The sequence below is a fragment of the Canis aureus genome, chromosome 16, assembly GCF_053574225.1.
Source record: "Canis aureus isolate CA01 chromosome 16, VMU_Caureus_v.1.0, whole genome shotgun sequence".
Taxonomy (NCBI): domain Eukaryota; kingdom Metazoa; phylum Chordata; class Mammalia; order Carnivora; family Canidae; genus Canis; species Canis aureus.
Window position 1 is genome coordinate 7,971,742 of NC_135626.1, and position 18,958 is coordinate 7,990,699.

Genomic DNA, 18,958 nt, shown 5'->3' on the forward strand with positions numbered 1-18,958 from the left:
TCTGGTCAGTGTTTATATTTCCAGTTGGGTCGTAAAAGTCATACCTTTATGACCTGAGTTGAGATCCAGGTGCTGCTCACACAAGGTGGGCGGTCAATGCACCCTCTGTGTCGTGTGGTCTGCAAGCTCCTGCCCTGTCTTTTCACTTCCCTTGCTGCCTATTGAAAAAAAAAAAAAAAAACTCCTCACTTGTCTCCCACACCATATGCCTGTGCTGTGATTTAGTACATTCCTCTATCTTCTGTACTCCCTAGTAGTGGGCAGGAGGTCCACAGCTGGAGTATATTCAGATTTGGCCTCTTTCAGCAGGACTGCTTCATGTGCTGTCGTGTGCTTTTTCATCAACAGCTACACTGGGCTTGATTTTCCCTCTCTTGTGTGATTTTAGCAGTTCCTGATACCCAGTGCCTAGATCACTGACTTACTAGGATTTGCCAGATGGTAATTCCCTAATTCTGTCACTTTTTATTCACTCATTAGCTTAGTACTTCTGTAAGAAGAAAACCCTCATCTACTGTTTAGTTACTCGGGGGTACAGTTCATTTAGGAAAGGTGGCATCGTTGTCTGCTTCCTTGCCGTTGCTTACCAGTGTTCATGAAAATGAGTCGGTTTTTTTAATACCCTCCAGTGTTGACCAAGTAAGGTTTTGGGTTTTTTTCTTTTGTGACATTATGATACATGTGTGTACATATGTGTACATACATGTACACACATACTCATGTATATACTCAAACATGTCATGTATGCCATTCAAACACGTGGGTGCATATAGATATGTTTTAATCCACTGTAGTTATTTTCCTTATTGATAGTCGGATTGTCTCTTTTTTGGCCAGTGGGAACTTCTAATTGCTCCTGGTTCTTTTGACAAGACCCTTGTAGTCTTTGATAGTGTCTATGCTGTCTGGAGCAATAATAAGATATTCCATGGTCATTCTCTGCCCTAGACCTGAATCACCAATTTCTCCCAAGAAGTCCTGGTCTCTTTAATGAGAGCTAGAATTTCAAGGCTATAATCTGGGCTTTTAGAACTTTCAAAGATTTCTTTTTTTTTTTAAAGATTTTATTTATTCATGAGAAACAGAGAGAGAGAGAGGGAGGGAGGGAGAGAGGGAGAGGGGCAGAGACACAGGCAGAGGGGATAGCAGGCTCCATGCAGGGAGCCTGATGTGGGACTCAATCCCAGGACTCCAGGATCATGCCCTGGGCCAAAGGCAGGCACTAAACCACTGAGCCACCCAGGGATCCCCCTCAAAGATTTCTTAAGGTTTTTATTTAAAGACATGAGTCAGGGAAGGGACAGAGGGAGAGGAAGAGAGAGAATCTCAAGCAGACTCCCCACTGAGCATGGAGTCCCATGTCGGGCTTGATCTCATGACCCTGAGATCATGACCTAAGTGGAAATCAAGAGTTGGATATTTAACTGAGCCACCCAGGCACCCCAATTTTATGTGATTTTTATGAAATGTTTAGAGTAGGAACATTGTAGAGACAACATTGTATACCAGAAGGGAGAGGTGTTCTGTCTTAGACACTTAGCTAGTTGATATCAGAGCTAGAAGTAGAAATGGCCTCCTGACTTCCAGGCCTTAGTTCCCTCCATCACAAATCCCAGCAAGGTGGTTAGATTACCTCAGGGACACTGGAGGGACCAATCAACCCAGTTTCTTCTCCCCTTCAGCTCATTTTGGATGGGGGGAGGCTATTAGCTGAATGTCTCATTTTGTCCTGGGCTATTGGTCATTAAGAGCCTGGTAGAATGTGCCTGGTTTGCAATGTCCACTGCATAGGTAACCAATTTTAAATGTAAAATAGTTAAGTTTCATACATCTTGAACCACCTTTCTCTTTCTTTTTACTCGTAGCATTTGGAGTCTTGCTTTGGGAAATTGCTACCTATGGCATGTCACCTTACCCAGGAATTGACCTGTCCCAGGTGTATGAGCTGCTAGAGAAGGACTATCGCATGGAGCGCCCAGAAGGCTGCCCAGAGAAGGTCTACGAACTCATGCGAGCATGTGAGCCTTCCACAGCCAGTTCTGAAACTTCTGTGTGGGCACGAGTATATTCCCCAAGAGAAATTGTGCTCTCCTTCCTGTCTTTATTCACATTCTTCAAAAGCATGCAATGTACAGTTCGGTGCATATTCACTCAGACTTTTTTCAGTGTCTATTTGTTGTTTATACATAGTATTTATGTGTGGGGGGTGTTTTTTTGTTTGTAATGCAAACATGGAATTGATGGATACCAAACTTGAATTTTTTATTAATAAAAACAAATTCCTGGGCCCTACTTCCAAACATTCTGCTGTAGTAGGTAAATGCTCCAGGTGTGTTTGTCTAGTTGGTTTAATTTTATGTATATTTATATATATAAACTCATTCCATCAACTTTTTTTGCACATAGCTGTATGACAGGCATATCTTTTGTGTCTGTATTTCAAAAAACCTCTCCCTCTCCCCACCTATTTTTTTATATAGCTGTTTAACTCCCCATTAAATGATTTATTCATTCATCCAGTCCCATTTTGGTGGACATTTGGTTGTTCTACATGTTTGTTTGACTTTTGCCATTATAAACAAAGCAAGGATGAACACCCTCATACATATATCTCCATGCATTATGCTGATATTTCTAAAAGTTGAACCGTTGGTTCAAAGGGCTATTTGTATTTTAAATTTTGATAGATTTTACCAAATTGTTTTCCAGGAAAGGTGGTATACCAATTTATACTCCCACCAGAAGTGTGGGAAAGTAACTACATCCTCACCAACACAGGGCTGCATCAGTCCTTAATCTTCATGTTAATCTTGGGGCACCCGGGTAGCTCAGTTGTTTAACCATCTGACTCTTGATCTCCACTCAGGTCTTGATCTCCAGGACATGAGTTCAAGTGTCGTATTGGGATCCACACTGGGCATGGAGCCTATTTTTTTTTTTTTTTAATTAATTAATTTATTTTTAAGATTTTATTTATTTATTCATGAGAGAGACAGAGACACAGGCAGAGGGAGAAGCAGGCCCCCCACAGAGAGCCTGATGTGGGACTCGATCCTGGGTCTCCAGGATCTGGCCCTGGGCTGAAGGCGGCGCTAAACGGCTGAGCCACCGGGCTGCCCTTTTTTTTTTTTTTTAAAGGTTTTATTTATTTATTCATGAGAGACACAGGCAGAGGGAGAAGCAGGCCCCCCGCAGGGAGCCCAACACAGGATTCGATCCTGTGTCTCCAGTATCACGCCCTGGGCTGAAGGCGGCGCTAAACCTCTGAGCCACCCTAGCTGCCTCCACAAGGAGCCTACTTAAAAAAAAAAATCCTCACGTTAATATTGTTTTAATTAACATTTCTTTATTGATGAGGATTTCAGACTTTGATAACCCGGAAGTAAGGGTAAAATAGAAGGCAAGCCATTTGACCAGAGTGGGGCTGGGGAAAAGATTTATAAATGTAGTTCTTGCTGTCACGTCTCTGGGGCTTTACAATCCATATTCCTGCCAATATCTAAAGCCTTTGTGAATTCTTAATGTCTGTAATAGGACACAGTGACATTTGTCACTTTAACTTGTCACAGCAAAAGATGGTTAGCAGGATTGGGGTACTTTTTTTTTTTTTAAGATTTGAGAGAGAGGATGCACACAAGTGGGGGGTGGAGGAGGGACAGAGAGTAGAGGGAGAAGCAGGCTCCCCTCTGAGCAGGGAGCCCAATGTGGGGCTGGATCCCAGGAACCTGGGGTCATAACCTGAGCCGAAGGCAGACAGTTAACCGACTAAGCCACCCACCCACCCCTCGGGTGCCTCTTTCATTACCAGACTTTCCTTGCTAGCCACCCCACTTATTAGCAGGGCCTCATGCATGGTGTGACTGGGTCTCATCCATCCAGGTTGGCAGTGGAATCCCTCTGACCGGCCCTCCTTTGCTGAAATCCACCAAGCCTTTGAAACAATGTTCCAGGAATCCAGCATATCAGATGGTAAAGTGCCCATTATTCCTGGGATTGCCTGCAGTAGAGTGAGAGGTTGGGATAGAAGGGAGAGCCGGGAAGGACTCCAGCCCTGGCCCTTTAGTTCACTTCCTGCTAGAAGAACCCAGGCCAGTGAGTCACCTGAGCAGAGGTGTTGAATGTGGAGTTGTCTTGCAGCCATGCACAATTCTAAAAAATACTGAGTGTGGTTTTCTCGGCCTGTTTCTCTTTTCTGTGACTGTGCACAGATGACCACTCTTATCTGAGGGGGAAAAAAAAGAATGCCAGCATATTAAACTGATACCTTTACTGATGGCTGTTGATTTTTGGTTTTGGTTTTGTTCTTAGAAGTGGAAAAGGAACTGGGGAAAAAAGGTGTACGAGGGGTTGCAAGTACTTTGCTGCAGGCCCCAGAGCTACCCACCAAGACAAGAACCTCCAGGAGAGCTGCAGAACATAAAGACCCCACTGATGTGCCTGAGACGCCCCACACCAAGGGCCCAGGAGAGACTGGTATGTCCCCCAGCCCCACCAGATACCCAAAGGAGGCTACACCCTCAGGCCAGTGTAAGCAGATGGGGAAGCGGTGAGTGCACCTGCACAGAAGGGCAGGCAAACTCCTTGTTAGTAATCCAGCTTTGAAAAAAGGAAGGTTCTCTCCCCACCACATCTGGCCTCTCCTTCTGGGAATCATCAGGAACCATTGGCTTCAGCGGTTAGTTTGGTCAGGTAGGCACAGGTGCTTATGAAACCGACTGAGAACAAACCCACCTTTTCATGTATTATTCACAACATTTGTGGCTGCTCTTGCAGGGCAGATAGAACAATAATAAATATTGAACCAAACGAAGAGCAGCTTGTTGTGAAAGCACTGATATGAAAAACTCACTGGAACTCAACGGAGCCAGGAAACGCCCGTGGCACAGAGCTGGTGTCCACATGTGGTCTCTGAAAGAAGAATCTCTTGGCTACTGTTCCCTAGATGAGTTGGGGAGGTGGGAGTGGTGCATGGGATTCCAAGGTGCTAGGAGGGGTAATCCCCGAAAACACTGACCTAGCTCCTCCTGTGTGCCATGGTCTCTTTGTTAGGCTGCTCTGAGGTATTGTTATTCTCTCCCCAGGACCCCGGAAATCTGGGTTCATGGAGGCTCCTCGGGGATGCTCTGATAGACCACAGATGAGTGGGTGGGAAGCCAGAATAATGAGATGTTTAGCCATCGCAGGATTACCAATTTTTTTTTTGTGTGTGCACCCATAATAGAAAAAAGTCACATGTGCAGACTATGTATACATACGTACTATTGCACAGACATGTGTATTATAAAACATACCAAAAATGTATACCTAGAAGATTTACATTAAGAAGTAAATCCAAATTATAGGGCTTCCTTTTATAGCCCCCTGGATCGTCTTGCTCACTCACTTTGGAGTCCATGGCATATAGTCTCCAGAAGCTCAGACCTTTGTCCTTCTGTTCGTTGTCATGATTTCAGGTAGTTGAGCAGTGGGGATGGGGAGAGGCCCCTGTGGGAACCTCAGGCTGATTAAAAGCCCAGTGATAAGCAATCATGTTCATTTATGCCCGTCAGTATTCATTTTGATACGTAATCTCATGGTGAGCCCAGAGCGTCAATTAGCTGTTCAGCACTGAAATAGAGCCGTGCATAATTCATTAGAATTTCGCGTTCTTCAACTTTTTCTCCTGGATTAAAGTTTTGGAGGTCCTCAGCTTCCCCTGAGTCAGGTGGCCTGCATGCTGTCTGATGTTCTGATAGATGCCCCATTGTACCTCTGCTCCGGGTGTAGACATGCCCTAGGCTGCTCTGGGTGCTGATAGAAAACTACTCTCCTCACAGCTGCCCTCTGAGGGAGAAGTCTATCATTCACTAAGCCGGGAGCTTGGCAACACCAGAAAGATTTCTTAGGAGCTATTATTCATACATAAAGAATGCCCATTTAAAAATTTGTAAAGGTCACTCTTTCTTGTTTGCCAAGCATAATAGCCTATTGTCACTGTGGTGCACAACCCCTTCCCTTTGGACCTTACCTCCTAGGAATCTCAATTGGCAGGCCCGAAAGGCACAGGGCCTGACCCTTTGCTCAGCCCTGTGGTGGTTTTTACACTCCAGATAGTGGTATTGGAGGGCTCTGTGCTGTCAAGGAAGCCTCAGTACAGGGATGAGGGGCTGGGTTGCCCAGGCTTTCTGTGCTGCTGTCCTGTACCTTTCCTAGAAGTATTAACAGTCCGTGAGAAATTATGTACTGATAGCTGGGACAAACGCTGTATGCTCACTGCATGACGTTCACACAATGCTATGGGTAGGTGGTGGTCTCCGGTTCATAGATGAGAGAGCTGAGGACACTCACAGGCCACAGTTGGGAGTGGCAGAGCTGGTGCTTACAGGTAGGCCTGCCAGAGCCCTGACCCTGGGCTGCTCCTCTGTAGAGGACAGGGGCCAGCCCCAGGTTCCCCCCACAAAGGAGCCTTTGGTCTGGAGATGTTAAAAGTCTTCCCATTGTGTTTCAGATCCTCTGGATCACGAGCCTCCTGTGTCTCCACTGCTCCCTCGAAAAGAACGGGGTCCCCAAGACAGCAGCCTAAATGAAGATGAGCGCCTTCTCCCCAAAGACAAAAAGACCAACTTGTTCAGTGCCTTGATCAAAAAGAAGAAGAAAACGGCCCCAACACCCCCAAAACGCAGCAGCTCCTTCCGGGAGATGGACGGCCAGCCCGAGCGCAAGGCAGCCGTTGAGGAGGAGGGCCGAGAAACCAGCAATGGGGTGCCAGCCCTCACCACCCTGGACGCAGCCGAGCCAGCCAAGTCCCCAAAGCCCAGCAGCGGGGCGGGTGTCCCGAATGGAGCCTTCCGGGAGTCGGGGGGACCAGGCTTCCGGTCTCCCCACCTGTGGAAAAAGTCCAGTACACTGACCAGTAGCCGCCTGACCGCCAATGAGGAGGAGAGTGGCGGCAGCTCCAGCAAGCGCTTCCTGAGGTCCTGCTCGGCCTCATGTGTGCCCCACGGGGCCAAGGACACAGAGTGGAGGTCTGTCACGCTGCCTCGGGATCTGCAGTCCACAGGGAGGCAGTTCGACTCGTCCACATTTGGAGGGCACAAGAGCGAGAAGCCAGCTCTGCCTCGGAAACGGGCGAGTGAGAATAGGTCTGACCAGGTGACCAGAGGCACAGTGACCCCCCCACCCCGGCTGGTGAAAAAGACTGAGGATGCAGCAGATGAGGTCTTTCGAGACATGGGGGAGTCCAGTCCAGGCTCCAGCCCTCCCAGTCTGACTCCAAAACTCCTCCGCAAGCAGGTGTCGGGGGCTCCTTCCTCCAGCCTTCCCCACAAAGACGAGGCCGGGAAGTCCAGTGCCTTGGGGACCCCTACCACAGCTGAGCTGGGGACCCCTGCCAGCAGAGGAGGGCCAGGGATGTCCGGAGGGGCCGGCAAGGCTCCCGCAGAGGAGCCCAGAGCCAGGAGGCACAAGCCCTCCTCCGAGTCCCCAGGGAGAGACAAGGGGAAACTGTCCAAGCTCAAACCTGTCCCACCGCCCCCACTACCAGCTTCCATTGGGAAAGCCGGGAAGCCTTCTCAGAGCCTGAGCCAGGAAGCAGCTGGGGAGGCCAGCACTGGCGGGAAAGCCAAAGCCGCAGCAGTGGTTGTGGATGCTGTGAACAGTGACACCGTCAAGCCTGGTCTGCTGGGAGAAGGCGTCAAAAAGCCCGTGCTCCCATCCATGCCAAAGCCGCAGTCGTCCGGCAAGCCGGCGGGGACCCCAGCCAGCCCGGCTTCCGCCCCTTCCACGCTGTCATCCGCATCCTCTGCCCTGGCTGTGGACCAACCAGCCTCCACTGCCTTCATCCCTCTCATATCAACCCGTGTGTCTCTTCGTAAAACCCGCCAGCCTCCTGAGCGGATCGCCAGTGGCACCATCACCAAGGGTGTGGTCCTGGATGGCACGGAGGCTCTGTGCCTCGCCATCTCTAAGAACTCCGAGCAGATGGCCAGCCACAGCGCTGTACTTGAAGCCGGCAAGAATCTCTACACATTCTGTGTGAGCTACGTGGATTCTATCCAGCAAATGAGGAACAAATTCGCCTTCCGTGAGGCCATCAACAAACTGGAGAATAATCTCCGGGAACTTCAGATCTGCCCGGCGACAGCAGGGAGTGGCCCGGCGGCCACTCAGGACTTCAGCAAACTCCTCAGCTCCGTGAAGGAGATCAGTGACATCGTGCAGAGGTAGCAGAAGCCAGGCATCAGGCCAGCTGGAGCCGCCTACAGTGTGTGAGGCTGCCCCATGCCTGCCACAGTGGCTGACACAGACCAGAGAGTTGGGACGTTGGCCGGGGAGCTCCATGTGAAAGGAGCTGAGAGGGTCACTGTGGAGCACAGCCCTACTACCTAACATTTTGCGCCAGCTGTTTTTCTGCACTTTTCCTGTCCCCAGCCCAGGCTCCCTGAACCACCTCTGTCCTGAGTTCTATCTGTGGGGTTCCTGCTCTGTGGACTCCAGTTGGCCCGCCAGCCTCTTCCCCATGCCGTGCTCCAGAACTGAGCTCTTCAGGCCAGGTGGGAAAGCGGATGAGCATTTCCTTTTCTCTCTTGTTTCCAGAGGCCTTCTTCTGGCCATGCCATCTCCTCCACTTCCCCCCAAGAGCGAGTGCCCTGCACAGGAGCCTTGTCATCAAGGCCTAGGAACTATCCCTTCCACTTACCGCATGGAGGCAGCCTGCACTCCTCTTCTGGTGCCTCCTGCACTGAAGACATGTTTCCAGAACTATATCCTGGGAAATGCTGTCACTCTGCCTTCCATTGCTGCCGGGGGCTGGTGCCCTCACACTTCCTCATATGAAGGACAGCTCTTGATTTGGGGGTTAAAACAGGGTGCTAAAACCAACCAGCCTTTGGGTCCTAGGACAGGTAGGGGAGCTGAAGAGGCCTTTGGGGTGGGAGGTTGTCCTTGTTATCTGTTCTTTCAGCTCCTTGCTGTCTTGTGACATGCACTGCTCATCCTGGATAGAAAGCTTGAGTCTTAAGGGTAGGAGGGGTTGCAGTCAAAGAACAGGGGAGTTGGAGGGGGGGTGCTCCCTGGGTGAACAGCTGGTGGCCTAGGGCTGGGCCTAGGACAGATCTGCCACGGGCCCAGGTCACCTTCCTTTCAGATTTCCAGGTACTCAGAAAAGCCACTTGGTCTTGATTTCTGACCGACCTCCTCCTCCTCCCTTGCACTCCTCTGAGACAGAGTAGATTGATGCAAAACTCTTTCCTGTGTGACAAGCCAGTCCTTAGTTTTCTGGAGTTCTTGAAGCATTTCATGGCTCCGCCCTCAGCCCAGCCACCCTCGGTACAGTAGGACCTGCCATCTGCCACCAGAGCACGGGAGGATGAGGACTGTGGATCCAAAGCCTCAGCCACTGTTGGCCGTGCACTAAGGGGCAGACGTCCTATTAAATGACCGTGAGCAGCATGGAGTCCCCTGTTTCTGTTGGGGTTATCAGGGATGAAGAAGACCATAATCAAGTGAAGCTCCAGAAAGTGTCTCAAAGAGCAGGCATTGGTCTCTCCCCAGGCGGCCCCGGACCATCTTGACCTTGACCTAGAGCAGCTACTGAAGAGCAGACAGGCACCTTCCTGGGCCTCATGCCAAGCCTGGGAGCAGCCCTTGGAGAAACCAAGACAACCACCTTCCACCCCCACACCTTCTCATGCCATGACCGCACACGGGCCCCGTTTTTAATGCTCCTTGCCTAAACTTGTATTTTGTTTCTCTGGTAGAGATGGTTTCCTCTGGATCAATTTACGCTGTCCTCACAGTGCATCACCTCTTCCCCCCCCCCCCCCCGCCCCCCCAGGCTGCTTGTGTTAGGCAGACTGAGGGAGGTGCTCAAACATCACCAGCGGCCTTGCAGACAAAGTAAAACAGACCCCACCCAGGTTCCCACCAACTGCCCTTCTATGAGGTACTGGTTTCTCTCTGTTCACATGATGTGCCACTATATTTTGCATTTATATCTTGGTATTACACTCTTTTGTAGACTTGCTCTTTTATAAATGACATGTAAATAGTTTTCCACTATTCTCCCTTCTCAACTATGGGGCCTTTTTTTTTTTTTTTTTTTTTTTGGTCCAGTACATTTTTTTTTCTGTATATGACTCTGTTTTTTGAATCCACATCTCTCCGTAGTATTTTTTAAATAAATGTTTACAACATTAAGAACTCGGGCAGATTGCTTTGGTCTATAATTTTACCCTGTTGTTCAGAGCCGTGGCATTCATTTGGGGAGGTGAGGGTCCTTGTTTCCCCGAAGGGGGACCAGTAGCCCCATGGTGGGTTTTACAGGATGGAACAGTGGCAAAATTATAGCATAAAACCAACATCCCACCTCTTCCTTGGTCTTCCAGAAGACCTGGTCTGGCCTTGGGTCCTTCTTGTGCCCTTGACACTGATTTGCCAGCAGCCCTGGGAGTGAGTGGGCTTTGCCACCGCAGGGCCCACGCCTGGTGTTGGGAAGGAAGAGGAGTCCAGGTGCTGTGCTACCTGTCAGGCTATCACAGCATCAATGAAATGGGGAGGAAGGATGGCCTGGATGCCACTGGCTGGAAGCACCAGTCCGTGCACAGGTGTGCTCTTTCCCTACACCTGGGAACCCATCCTGGCACCCTCTGCCCCGGTGCCCGAAGTGCCCCTCTCTCACTGTGGTCCACACGCCCTGTGCCTTGTCTCTCTATGTACGTGAGGAGGGGCAGGGTGATGGAAATGCCACCCTGTGGACTGTGGCCTCTCCCAGCCCCCTACCAAGGGGACCGAGGGAGGTGTGTGCGGCTGTTTCCCCATCTGGGCCTCCATTTAGTGCCAGCTGACAGCTTGGAAAGTGGAAGTCAGGGAAGTAAGTAGTGCTCTCTGATAATGATACTTATTAAGCCACAGACTTGTCAGGAGATACAGATCCTGCTCACCAAAGCATGGTGAGGAGCACGGTTCAGTGGAAACTCAGCAGAGGCTGTGCTGCACGTCAGGTGGTGAAGGTGAGGACGCTGAGCTGAGGCAGGGGCTGGTGGACCACGGAGTGGGCTCACACTGAGGGGCTGCAAGATCTCCCTCATTTCCTGGAGGCAGGAATGGAGGCCCAGGTTGAATGATGACTGGACACCATATCTCCTAGGTTGCCAGAGGGAGTTTCCTTGAGTGACAACTCTTCAGTCAAGAAGATGCAGTGACTATAGCGACAGCCACAATCAATGGCTGCTCCCTTCGTGCCATTCAAGGGTCCTCACAGCAGCCTCTTAGAGCACATTATCCTGTTTTCTCAATGCCCAGCAGTGAGCTACCAGCTAGTCACGGTTCACACGTGGTGTCCTGTACCAGTCCCCGTGGTGGCTGTGCCAGTGGGCAATACAGGTCTTGCAAATGAGAATCTTGTGTCACCTAAGCTTCAGAAGCTTCCTTGGGTCTGGCCATCCGGGAACAGTGGTTCTTAACCTTTTTTGGGTCACAGAACCCCTTGAGAACTTAATGTACCTGGATCTTGCCATAGGAGAATGCACACACGTGCACACACAGTTTTCAGATCACCTTCAAGGCCCACCCTCGAGGTCCAGAACCAGAGAGTGGGGTCAAGCCCTCCAGAAGAGCCAGCAGCTACTGTTGACGTCAGACCACAGTACAAACCTTGATGTCCAAATGTGAAAGGGCAGTCACTTAACAGAGCCTCAGGCTGAAAATGGTCCTGATGCCATCGGCAGAGAGGAGCCCTACATCGTGATGTGTTCACAGTGGGGTATTATGGAGCAGTTGGAGACAGACAAATTTGGCCACAACACAGTATGCACAAGTCTCGCAAAGGTAACATTGAGCAGAAGTAGCCAGTTTTGCTAGAAGCTTCTGTTTATTTAAAGTGGCACGACTAGTCTGTGGTTTGGTGTTAGAAGGACGGAGGGCCATGCCTGGTTGGAGTGCAGGGGAGCTTAGGGGGCAGATAATGCTCTGTTTCTTAGTCTGGGTCCTGCTGGCTAATGGGTATGTCACTTGGGGACAGTTTATTGAACTGTACACTCAGAATTGGAGCACATTCTCCCATGTCTGTGCGATTTTACTTGAGAGTTTTGGTTTAGTTTTGTTTTTTAAGATTTTATTAGCACAAGTGGAGGGAGGTACAAAGGGAGAGGGAGAAGCAAACTTCTGGCTGAACAGGGACCCCAGGGACCCCAGTCCCAGGACCCTGGCATGACCTGAGCCAAAGGCAGATGCTTAAACCACGGAGCCACACAGGCACTCCTCAGTGAGAATTTTCTTAAAATTACACAGTTCACATGTGAGCATTTCCAGCTACTCTACAGATGTGCTCTGCATGACCACGTAAAACCCTCTCACTGTTTTTTTCGTAAGTTCTGTCTCTGTCCGCATTTGATATGAGAGGAAGTAGAGTCTCAGAGATGTGAAGCAGCTTGCCCAAGGTCATACAGCACGTGCCACTGTACACCCTACTCTGCCGGACTACGCTGACCATGCAGATGGCCCCAGCATAACCAGCAGAGATCTGAGCTCCAGAGTCAGGCTCCTCCCTCTATCATGGAGTAGAAGAAGTCAAGAACTACAGCTAGCCCAGCATCTTCTGTATCAGGATGTGTTGTAGGAGGCATTCCCAAATTGATCCTGGGGCAGAAGGCATCAGGTGGGACAAGGCTGACCAACCGCAGTGTCTTTGTCAATGCCTGCCCTCATCCCTGATGGCTTCCTAACATCTAGCGGGGCCCCAGCTCCCGCTTGGAGGGTAACAGCATCTTTTCTGAGTGGGGTCCCCAGTGGACTCAGTCATGCATTGACTCTGGCCCTGGGGCAAGTGAGGACAAGGTGGCTTCTTGTTAACTACGGCAGCTGCCGGATGGCCCACTGTCCCACGAGCCTCTTCTTTTCTTAAACATTTTTGTTAATATTTCAAAAGGAAAAGGTAGACAAAATATTCCCTACCCAGTTTAATAGCTAAATGCTTTTAGATCTGCACTCCAAGATGAAGGCTCTTTTTTTGTGCCTTGTATAAACAATGAAAGGATGCAGACAGCTAGCTCTCAGGTGCCTGGGCTAGAGGAGACAGCACCACCACACCAGGTGGAGCTTAATCTCTGCTTGCAAAGTAAATGTTTTCCGAAGAGCCTCACCTTCACTAATCTAGAGAGTGATCTTCCCCACTAAGGAGGCCGCAGGGGTGGCGTGAGAGGCCCCCAAACCTGGAGCGAGCCTCCCTTGGGTAGAGTGAGGGGTGGGGGTTAAAGAGAGATAGCCAGATACCACGGGAGTGGATTTAACAGAGCAATGCCCTTAACGGTTTGATCGTTTGGATTTTCAGGGTTATTGAGTTCCAGTGTACAAGCAACTGGAAGGAATAACTTTGTTGTTGATTGCCATTGAATGATGAAAGCCTAATGACAGGATATCCAAGCCTCTGAAGGCCCTCCCCCTCTCCTTTCTCTATCTCTGACTTCTCTGAGGTTAATCTCATCCTACGAAATTAAAAACCAGCCAGTATATTCCCATAGTGTGTATAAACACATGCAGGAGTTATCTCAGCCTCGGTGACCTCCCAAGTTCTTGTAGTTAGTGACCATAGAGGCTGCTCCTGTTATTCTAAGAATAGAAATTGGCAAGTAAGGGGCACCAGGGGACCTTGCTGTGGGGCATCCATCTGCCTTTGGCCTTTGGTCTGTGCTGTCTCACCTGGTGTTTCACCAGCATGTTCTCTGGCTTCTCTGTATATGAGCAAAGGGAGGAGTGACCAGCTTGCTGCCCAGCCCCCTACTACCCCGCAAAGTGGAAATGAAAACAGACTGGGGTGAGACCCTGGGCTGGAATTGCACTTCCTTCACCTGGCCACCCTGTGATGTCTGTGATGTCTGTCCTCAGCTCCGGAGCTGTCCTTTATGGACATACTAGGACTCATTTTCTTGAAGTTTGCCCTCTGTGGCTTGAGGGCTGAGTGTTTGCTTCTTTTACCAACAGACGAAGACCCTGGTATGTGTTCCATCCCCGTCAGTCTGTCAGGTTAGCAGGACTTCCACTTCTCTGGAAGTGAAGGCCCCTCTCCTGGCGGGGCCCATGTGCCCAAATGTAGGGGAGAAGCAGTGAGGAGCTCCAGGAGAAAGCAGCTCGCTTTCACGTAAGGTGATGTTCTGATTCCTGTCTTCCTGGCCCATCCTACCACCCAATTTCCACACCCCCAGTCAGCTTGGCTCTTTGGTGGTTCAGATCTGTCACCCCTTAATAAAGTGGCTTTCTGGCTGCCGGGGATTGAGAGCTGCTACCGGGGAATGTAAGTCACTAATAGAATGGAAAACACTGTGAAATGCTCCGAGGTGCCAAGCTGGGCCCAACCCAGTGTGGTTCTAAAAGGCTAATAAAAATCCACCAATTAATTGTGACAGCTCAATGGAAAATTATTCAATTGTGAACAGGGCCAAGCAGCAGCTCGAAAGGAGGAGGGGAGATGTTGCCATAGTAACATCAATCTAAGTTCTCAGCGGTCGAAGCCAGCCTGGGAGTGAGCAGCATTAGCCTGCCGCATCTGACACGGGATGGGATGCAGGACACAGCAGAGCAGCGTTTGAAAGAGATGCTCTGCCTCGCCCTGGGCCTGTGGCCACTACTCCAGGCTGAGCGCTGGCCTCCCCTGGGGTAGAGAAGTTGTTTGCAGAATGCTCTTTGCTTTGAGAAAACTGGGGAAGGAGCAGTCAAGCACAGGAGGAAAATACACCCCATGTTGTGTTTCCCTCTACCTTTGACCATCGGTATTTTACCAACTGCCAATTAAGGGGCTGCTGGGACAGGTGTGGATGCAGGCAGCACGATTTCCATCTCCCCAGAGTTAAGGCCCTCACTGCTCGGAGAAACCAGACTCCGAGGGGACAGAGGACCCGTAGGCAAGAGTCAGGTGAGCTTTCCATTATGGTTTTCAGTTGCAACTTTTATTTCAAAAGAGGCACACAACACATTCATATTCTGAACATTTGAAATGCAACCTTGCTCAAGCAAAAACGTATTCCTTCCTTGTTCATCTCCCACTAGACCCTTGGCTTGGTAAATAAACACTGTACCACCGAGGACAGTTATCAGAAGGGAATGGGCAGCCAGTTCCGAACAGTCTCCACACCACAGCGGGGTTTTCTTGCTAGAGGGATCTTGTGTTAATGGGGTGGAGAACAAGATTTTTTTTTTTAACTTTCAGAACCATACTCTCTACCCAGTGGGGTGTACTCACTGAGAGCTGCACTTCGGATGTCAGCTACAGGCATTCTTATGGAGACTGTCAAAACTTTACTCTGCTGTCATCATCAGCCCACCTCGCTTCAGCTCAGAGCAGCACAGCCAGCCCTGCCTGTTCATTGGCTGCCGGGCCAGGGGACTGCTCAGAGCTGGGCCACCAGGGAAGGGGGCTGGAACAGCTACAGTAGGGCAGTGCTTTCTTCTTCACCAGGATACAGCTGGCTTTAGGTCACCTCCTTTTTGACACCATCCAGGTCTTTGCCTCGGCCAAGTTGGAAGTCAAAAGCAAGCACCCACCTAAGTGATCCTACTGCTAAGAATTCATTGTAATAATCCCCATGCCTTTATAGTGTCCCCGTCTTTCAGGCTCAAGGAGAAGACAGGAGCGGGAGTGGCAGCAGGAAGGGTCCACGGACGCCCTGGTCCCTCACCGGCGGCCGAAGCGGAAGCTGAAGCCACCCTTCTTCCTGCTGTAACTGCTGAGCTCCTCAGCCAAGGTCCCCAGCGGGCCGTGGGCCTTCTCACCATCTGCCGGGAGGAAGCCAGTCGCCTCGCTGCCGTCGTCCTGCCTCCCGAACCGGAACCTGAAGCCAGCACGCTGCCGGCCCGACATCTGCAGTTCCTTGGCCGTGACAAGCAGCCCATGTGGGTGTGGTGCTCTCAGCCACCGGGAGGAGCCCCGCGGGAGGGGGGCGCGGTGCCCCCCGGGCAGGTTGGCCCAGCTCATCTCGCCTCCGACACCACTCATGGCTGCCACGGGCTCTTCTCTGTCCAGTAGAGGAAAGCAGGCACCCAGTGGCAGGAGGACAAGGCACGACAGGGACCGAGGGCTTATCATCTGGCTCAGAGGAAAGAGAAGAAGTTACAGGCTGTACACATGGGCCTTGCACGACAAGTTGTCAACAGTGCTTCCCAGGGCCTGGGCAGCCCTGAAAGGCTGGTGGCTCAGCTGAGCCCAACTTGCAAACAGCTTGAGGAAGTGTCACTATGCGGGTGGATCAGGCCTTTATTTTCTTAGCAGGCTCAGGAGCTGATTGAGCCAATTAGGCTGATTCTCCTCTCCGGCAGTCCCCTGGATCTGACGGCCTTGGCAGCTTAGCATTCAGATACCCCCGCTGCTGGGACGGCTCACAGCCATGCACCAGCAGCCCCCCTGAGTGCTGTGCAAATTCAGGCTCGTTCTTTTATTATAATTATTGACTCTTGGGCCATATCGTCTCAGAGCCACAGGGTAGAAAATTCATAGCATCAATCTCAGTTTTCAACCTGATAGTCTAGCTAAGCTGTATAGCTGGGACACCCAGCTAACGTCTCTTTAACATGGAAACGAGTTGCTCCCGGAAGCAGGACACAGATTTGATGTTCCTGGCCTAACTCAAACACTCAGCTGTGGAGGAGCATGTGGACATGCCTGGGCTGTTGATGAGCCCTACAGAGCACCGTCTGTGTGCGTGGCTGCACGTCCCCTTCACAACAAGCTTAATTTTTAGGCCCTGTTAGTCCCATGTTTTCAGGCAAAAAGACTGTCAGGCAGGCTAGGAGGTGGTGCCTAGGCCACACAGCTGGCAGGTGGAGGCCCCGAGATCCATGACTCTAATGGCCACACAGCTGCTTGGTTTGCCAAGCCTGTGGGTAGTGCTTCCTGGCCATGTCTGGTACCGTCCTCACAGGCCTCCCGCAGGAGGGTCCTACCCCTTTTATGGAGGGTGGCATGCTCAAACAGGTGACTCACCCAAGATCTCAACAGCGTTACAAGCGACAGAGCTGGGGATACAAGCCCAGGTCTAAGTGACTCAGAATTGCTACTCTACCCCATGGAGGTCCGGGCTGGGCGGGGACTTGAAACAGAAATAGAGCTTCCCAAAATGCCCCTGCTTCAGCAATAGTTGCTCATTCCCTCTTAAAGGAAGCCTTTTTGGTAATGACCATGGTGAGCTGGAGCCAGCTATTCCTCTGAGGAGTAGAACTGAGACTAGAAGAAAGAGCTAGTTCTGGAGAAGAAGCATGGGCTCCCCAGTGCTCTTTCCAGAAATGGCTCCCTTGAAGACATTTCAAAGTGAACTCAGCCAGAAGGCTTTAAAAAATGATAAAAGCAGCCCTTCTCTCTACCCAAATCCAGCCCTCCTAACTTCCATCATCACATCCCCCGGGGCTGGAGCCAAGTCTGGCCTGTGTCAGGGAAGCCTCTCCGTCGGGGCCTGGGTGGAGGGGAGGGCTTTCCACCTGGTAGACAACTCCACTTGGGGATGGCCTCTGCGTCTGGAGAAAGGGCGGATTGATGCATAGAAGGAAGTGGCTCCTATCCCTTTTTGGGGGGTCGTGGACCTCTTCAAAAACATGGTGGAAGCTTGGGACACACACCACCAAAAATTGGGCCCCAGCATAAGTCACAGCTTCAGGCCCCCGTGTTCAGGACAAGGCAGGGGAGGCACATAGTGGGAAAGCTGAGTCGTCGAACCAGCTGTGGCCAATCTGGCCTGTAAGAGGAGGTGCTGGTCTCCACCCGCCCGGGGCCTAGCCACCCCCTGACCTGGCCCCGGGCCCCAGTGAGCAGGGCTCCTGCCAGGGATGGAGCGGTGGTACTCACTGTGCTGCGGGTCTGCTCCCCAGGAAGGCTGCTGGGCAGGGTGCCTCTGCCTGGGAGGTGTGGCTCCTGGCTTCTCCTGCCTTATATCCTACCCCCCCCAACCCCACCCCCCCACCCACCCCCACCCCCGTGAACTTGCTGCTCTGAGGTCTGATTGCTGCACATTCCTGACCCTGAGATTCCATTGGGGACGCTGGTGGTGAAGGACTTTATCACTGCGTTGATGAAAGACCCAGTGCAAACAGGATGTGGTCTGATGAGAGGAGTGGAGGGGGCTGCCCTTTGCCCAGAGGCCCGCCTCGGGTGGAGGAGACTGGGTGGCATCATTAACTATAAATCTCGGGCACAGCCCCTCAGGCCCCCTGGAAGAGGCGTGGAGGGCACACCCACCCTTGATCCTAGCGGTCCCACCTTTGTCGGGTCTGCCTTACACTTAAGGTGTCCCCACCTCCTCCCCTCCCACCCCTCCCACCCACCTCCACCCCCGCAACATCCCACCAGCGCAGCTGTCCCGTGGGCGCAGGAAGTCAGACCTGTGAGGCCAACAATTGCCCCTCCCTCCCTCCCTCCCTCCCTCTGGTTAGGCAACAAGTAGGCCAGGTGCCATGGTTCGTGGCTCGCCAGTTCCCAAGCGGGGCAGCAGGAGGGCTGCTAACCACGACAGGGCCTGTGGCAGGGGTTCGGAGCCCACTGCCTGGCCCAGCCCCTCTCCAGCTGTATCCCCTGGACCACGGTCGACGTGTTCCTTAGAAGGGAAGCTTGAGGTTCCCGCCACCATAACCCCAGTGCTGGCCTCGGTGCCTGATGCCCATTTGGGAAAGGAAGGACAAATGTTTTCCAAACTCGCTGATGCTCCCCTGGGTGGCTGACAGTGCCTCCTCGCTTTCTGGACCTCAGCTGAGAGGGCTCACAGCGACGGATCCCGGAGAGGAGGCTGTTGGCCCCGTGTGGGACCTGCCGAGGGCAGGGGGAGGGCTGTCATGGTCACAGCTCCAGCTCTTCCCACAGCTGGCACCCACAGAGGAGGACACCAGCAGTCGTCACTCCCAGGGGCTTTCTCCCCAGGAGAGCTCACCGGTGGGCTTGGGGAGCATCACGTGCTGTCACCTGTACTTCGTGCCCACAGTGGAGTATGGAGCTGGAGGGGCAGTGCTG

The 18,958-nt window shown here is 51.6% G+C and overlaps 2 protein-coding genes across 3 annotated transcripts in view; one reads left to right on the forward strand and one right to left on the reverse strand.

Annotated features, from left to right (window-relative positions):
- Positions 1-10,179, forward strand: part of ABL1 (ABL proto-oncogene 1, non-receptor tyrosine kinase) — a 142,946-nt gene extending 132,767 nt beyond the window's left edge. For both annotated transcript variants that reach the window (XM_077851078.1, XM_077851079.1), the window contains exons 8-11: positions 1,866-2,018; positions 3,880-3,969; positions 4,309-4,473; positions 6,488-10,179. In XM_077851078.1, coding sequence (XP_077707204.1) covers positions 1,866-2,018; positions 3,880-3,969; positions 4,309-4,473; positions 6,488-8,205 — 2,126 coding nt within the window. In that variant the 3' untranslated portion in view covers positions 8,206-10,179. The remainder of the gene's footprint in view (positions 1-1,865; positions 2,019-3,879; positions 3,970-4,308; positions 4,474-6,487) is intronic.
- A 4,717-nt stretch (positions 10,180-14,896) lies between these two features.
- On the reverse strand, positions 14,897-17,883 carry QRFP (pyroglutamylated RFamide peptide). Its single transcript, XM_077851081.1, has 2 exons — positions 17,804-17,883; positions 14,897-16,054 (listed from the first exon to the last, which is right to left on the reverse strand). Exon 2 carries the CDS (start codon positions 16,052-16,054, stop codon positions 15,644-15,646), a length of 411 nt encoding a protein of 136 aa, XP_077707207.1. The 5' UTR covers positions 17,804-17,883; the 3' UTR covers positions 14,897-15,643.
- Positions 17,884-18,958: the final 1,075 nt, after the last annotated feature.

Excerpts from the sequence above, each read along its gene's own strand:
- QRFP (XM_077851081.1), bottom strand. The coding sequence starts at position 16,054 with ATGATAAGCCCTCGGTCCCTGTCGTGCCTTGTCCTCCTGCCACTGGGT.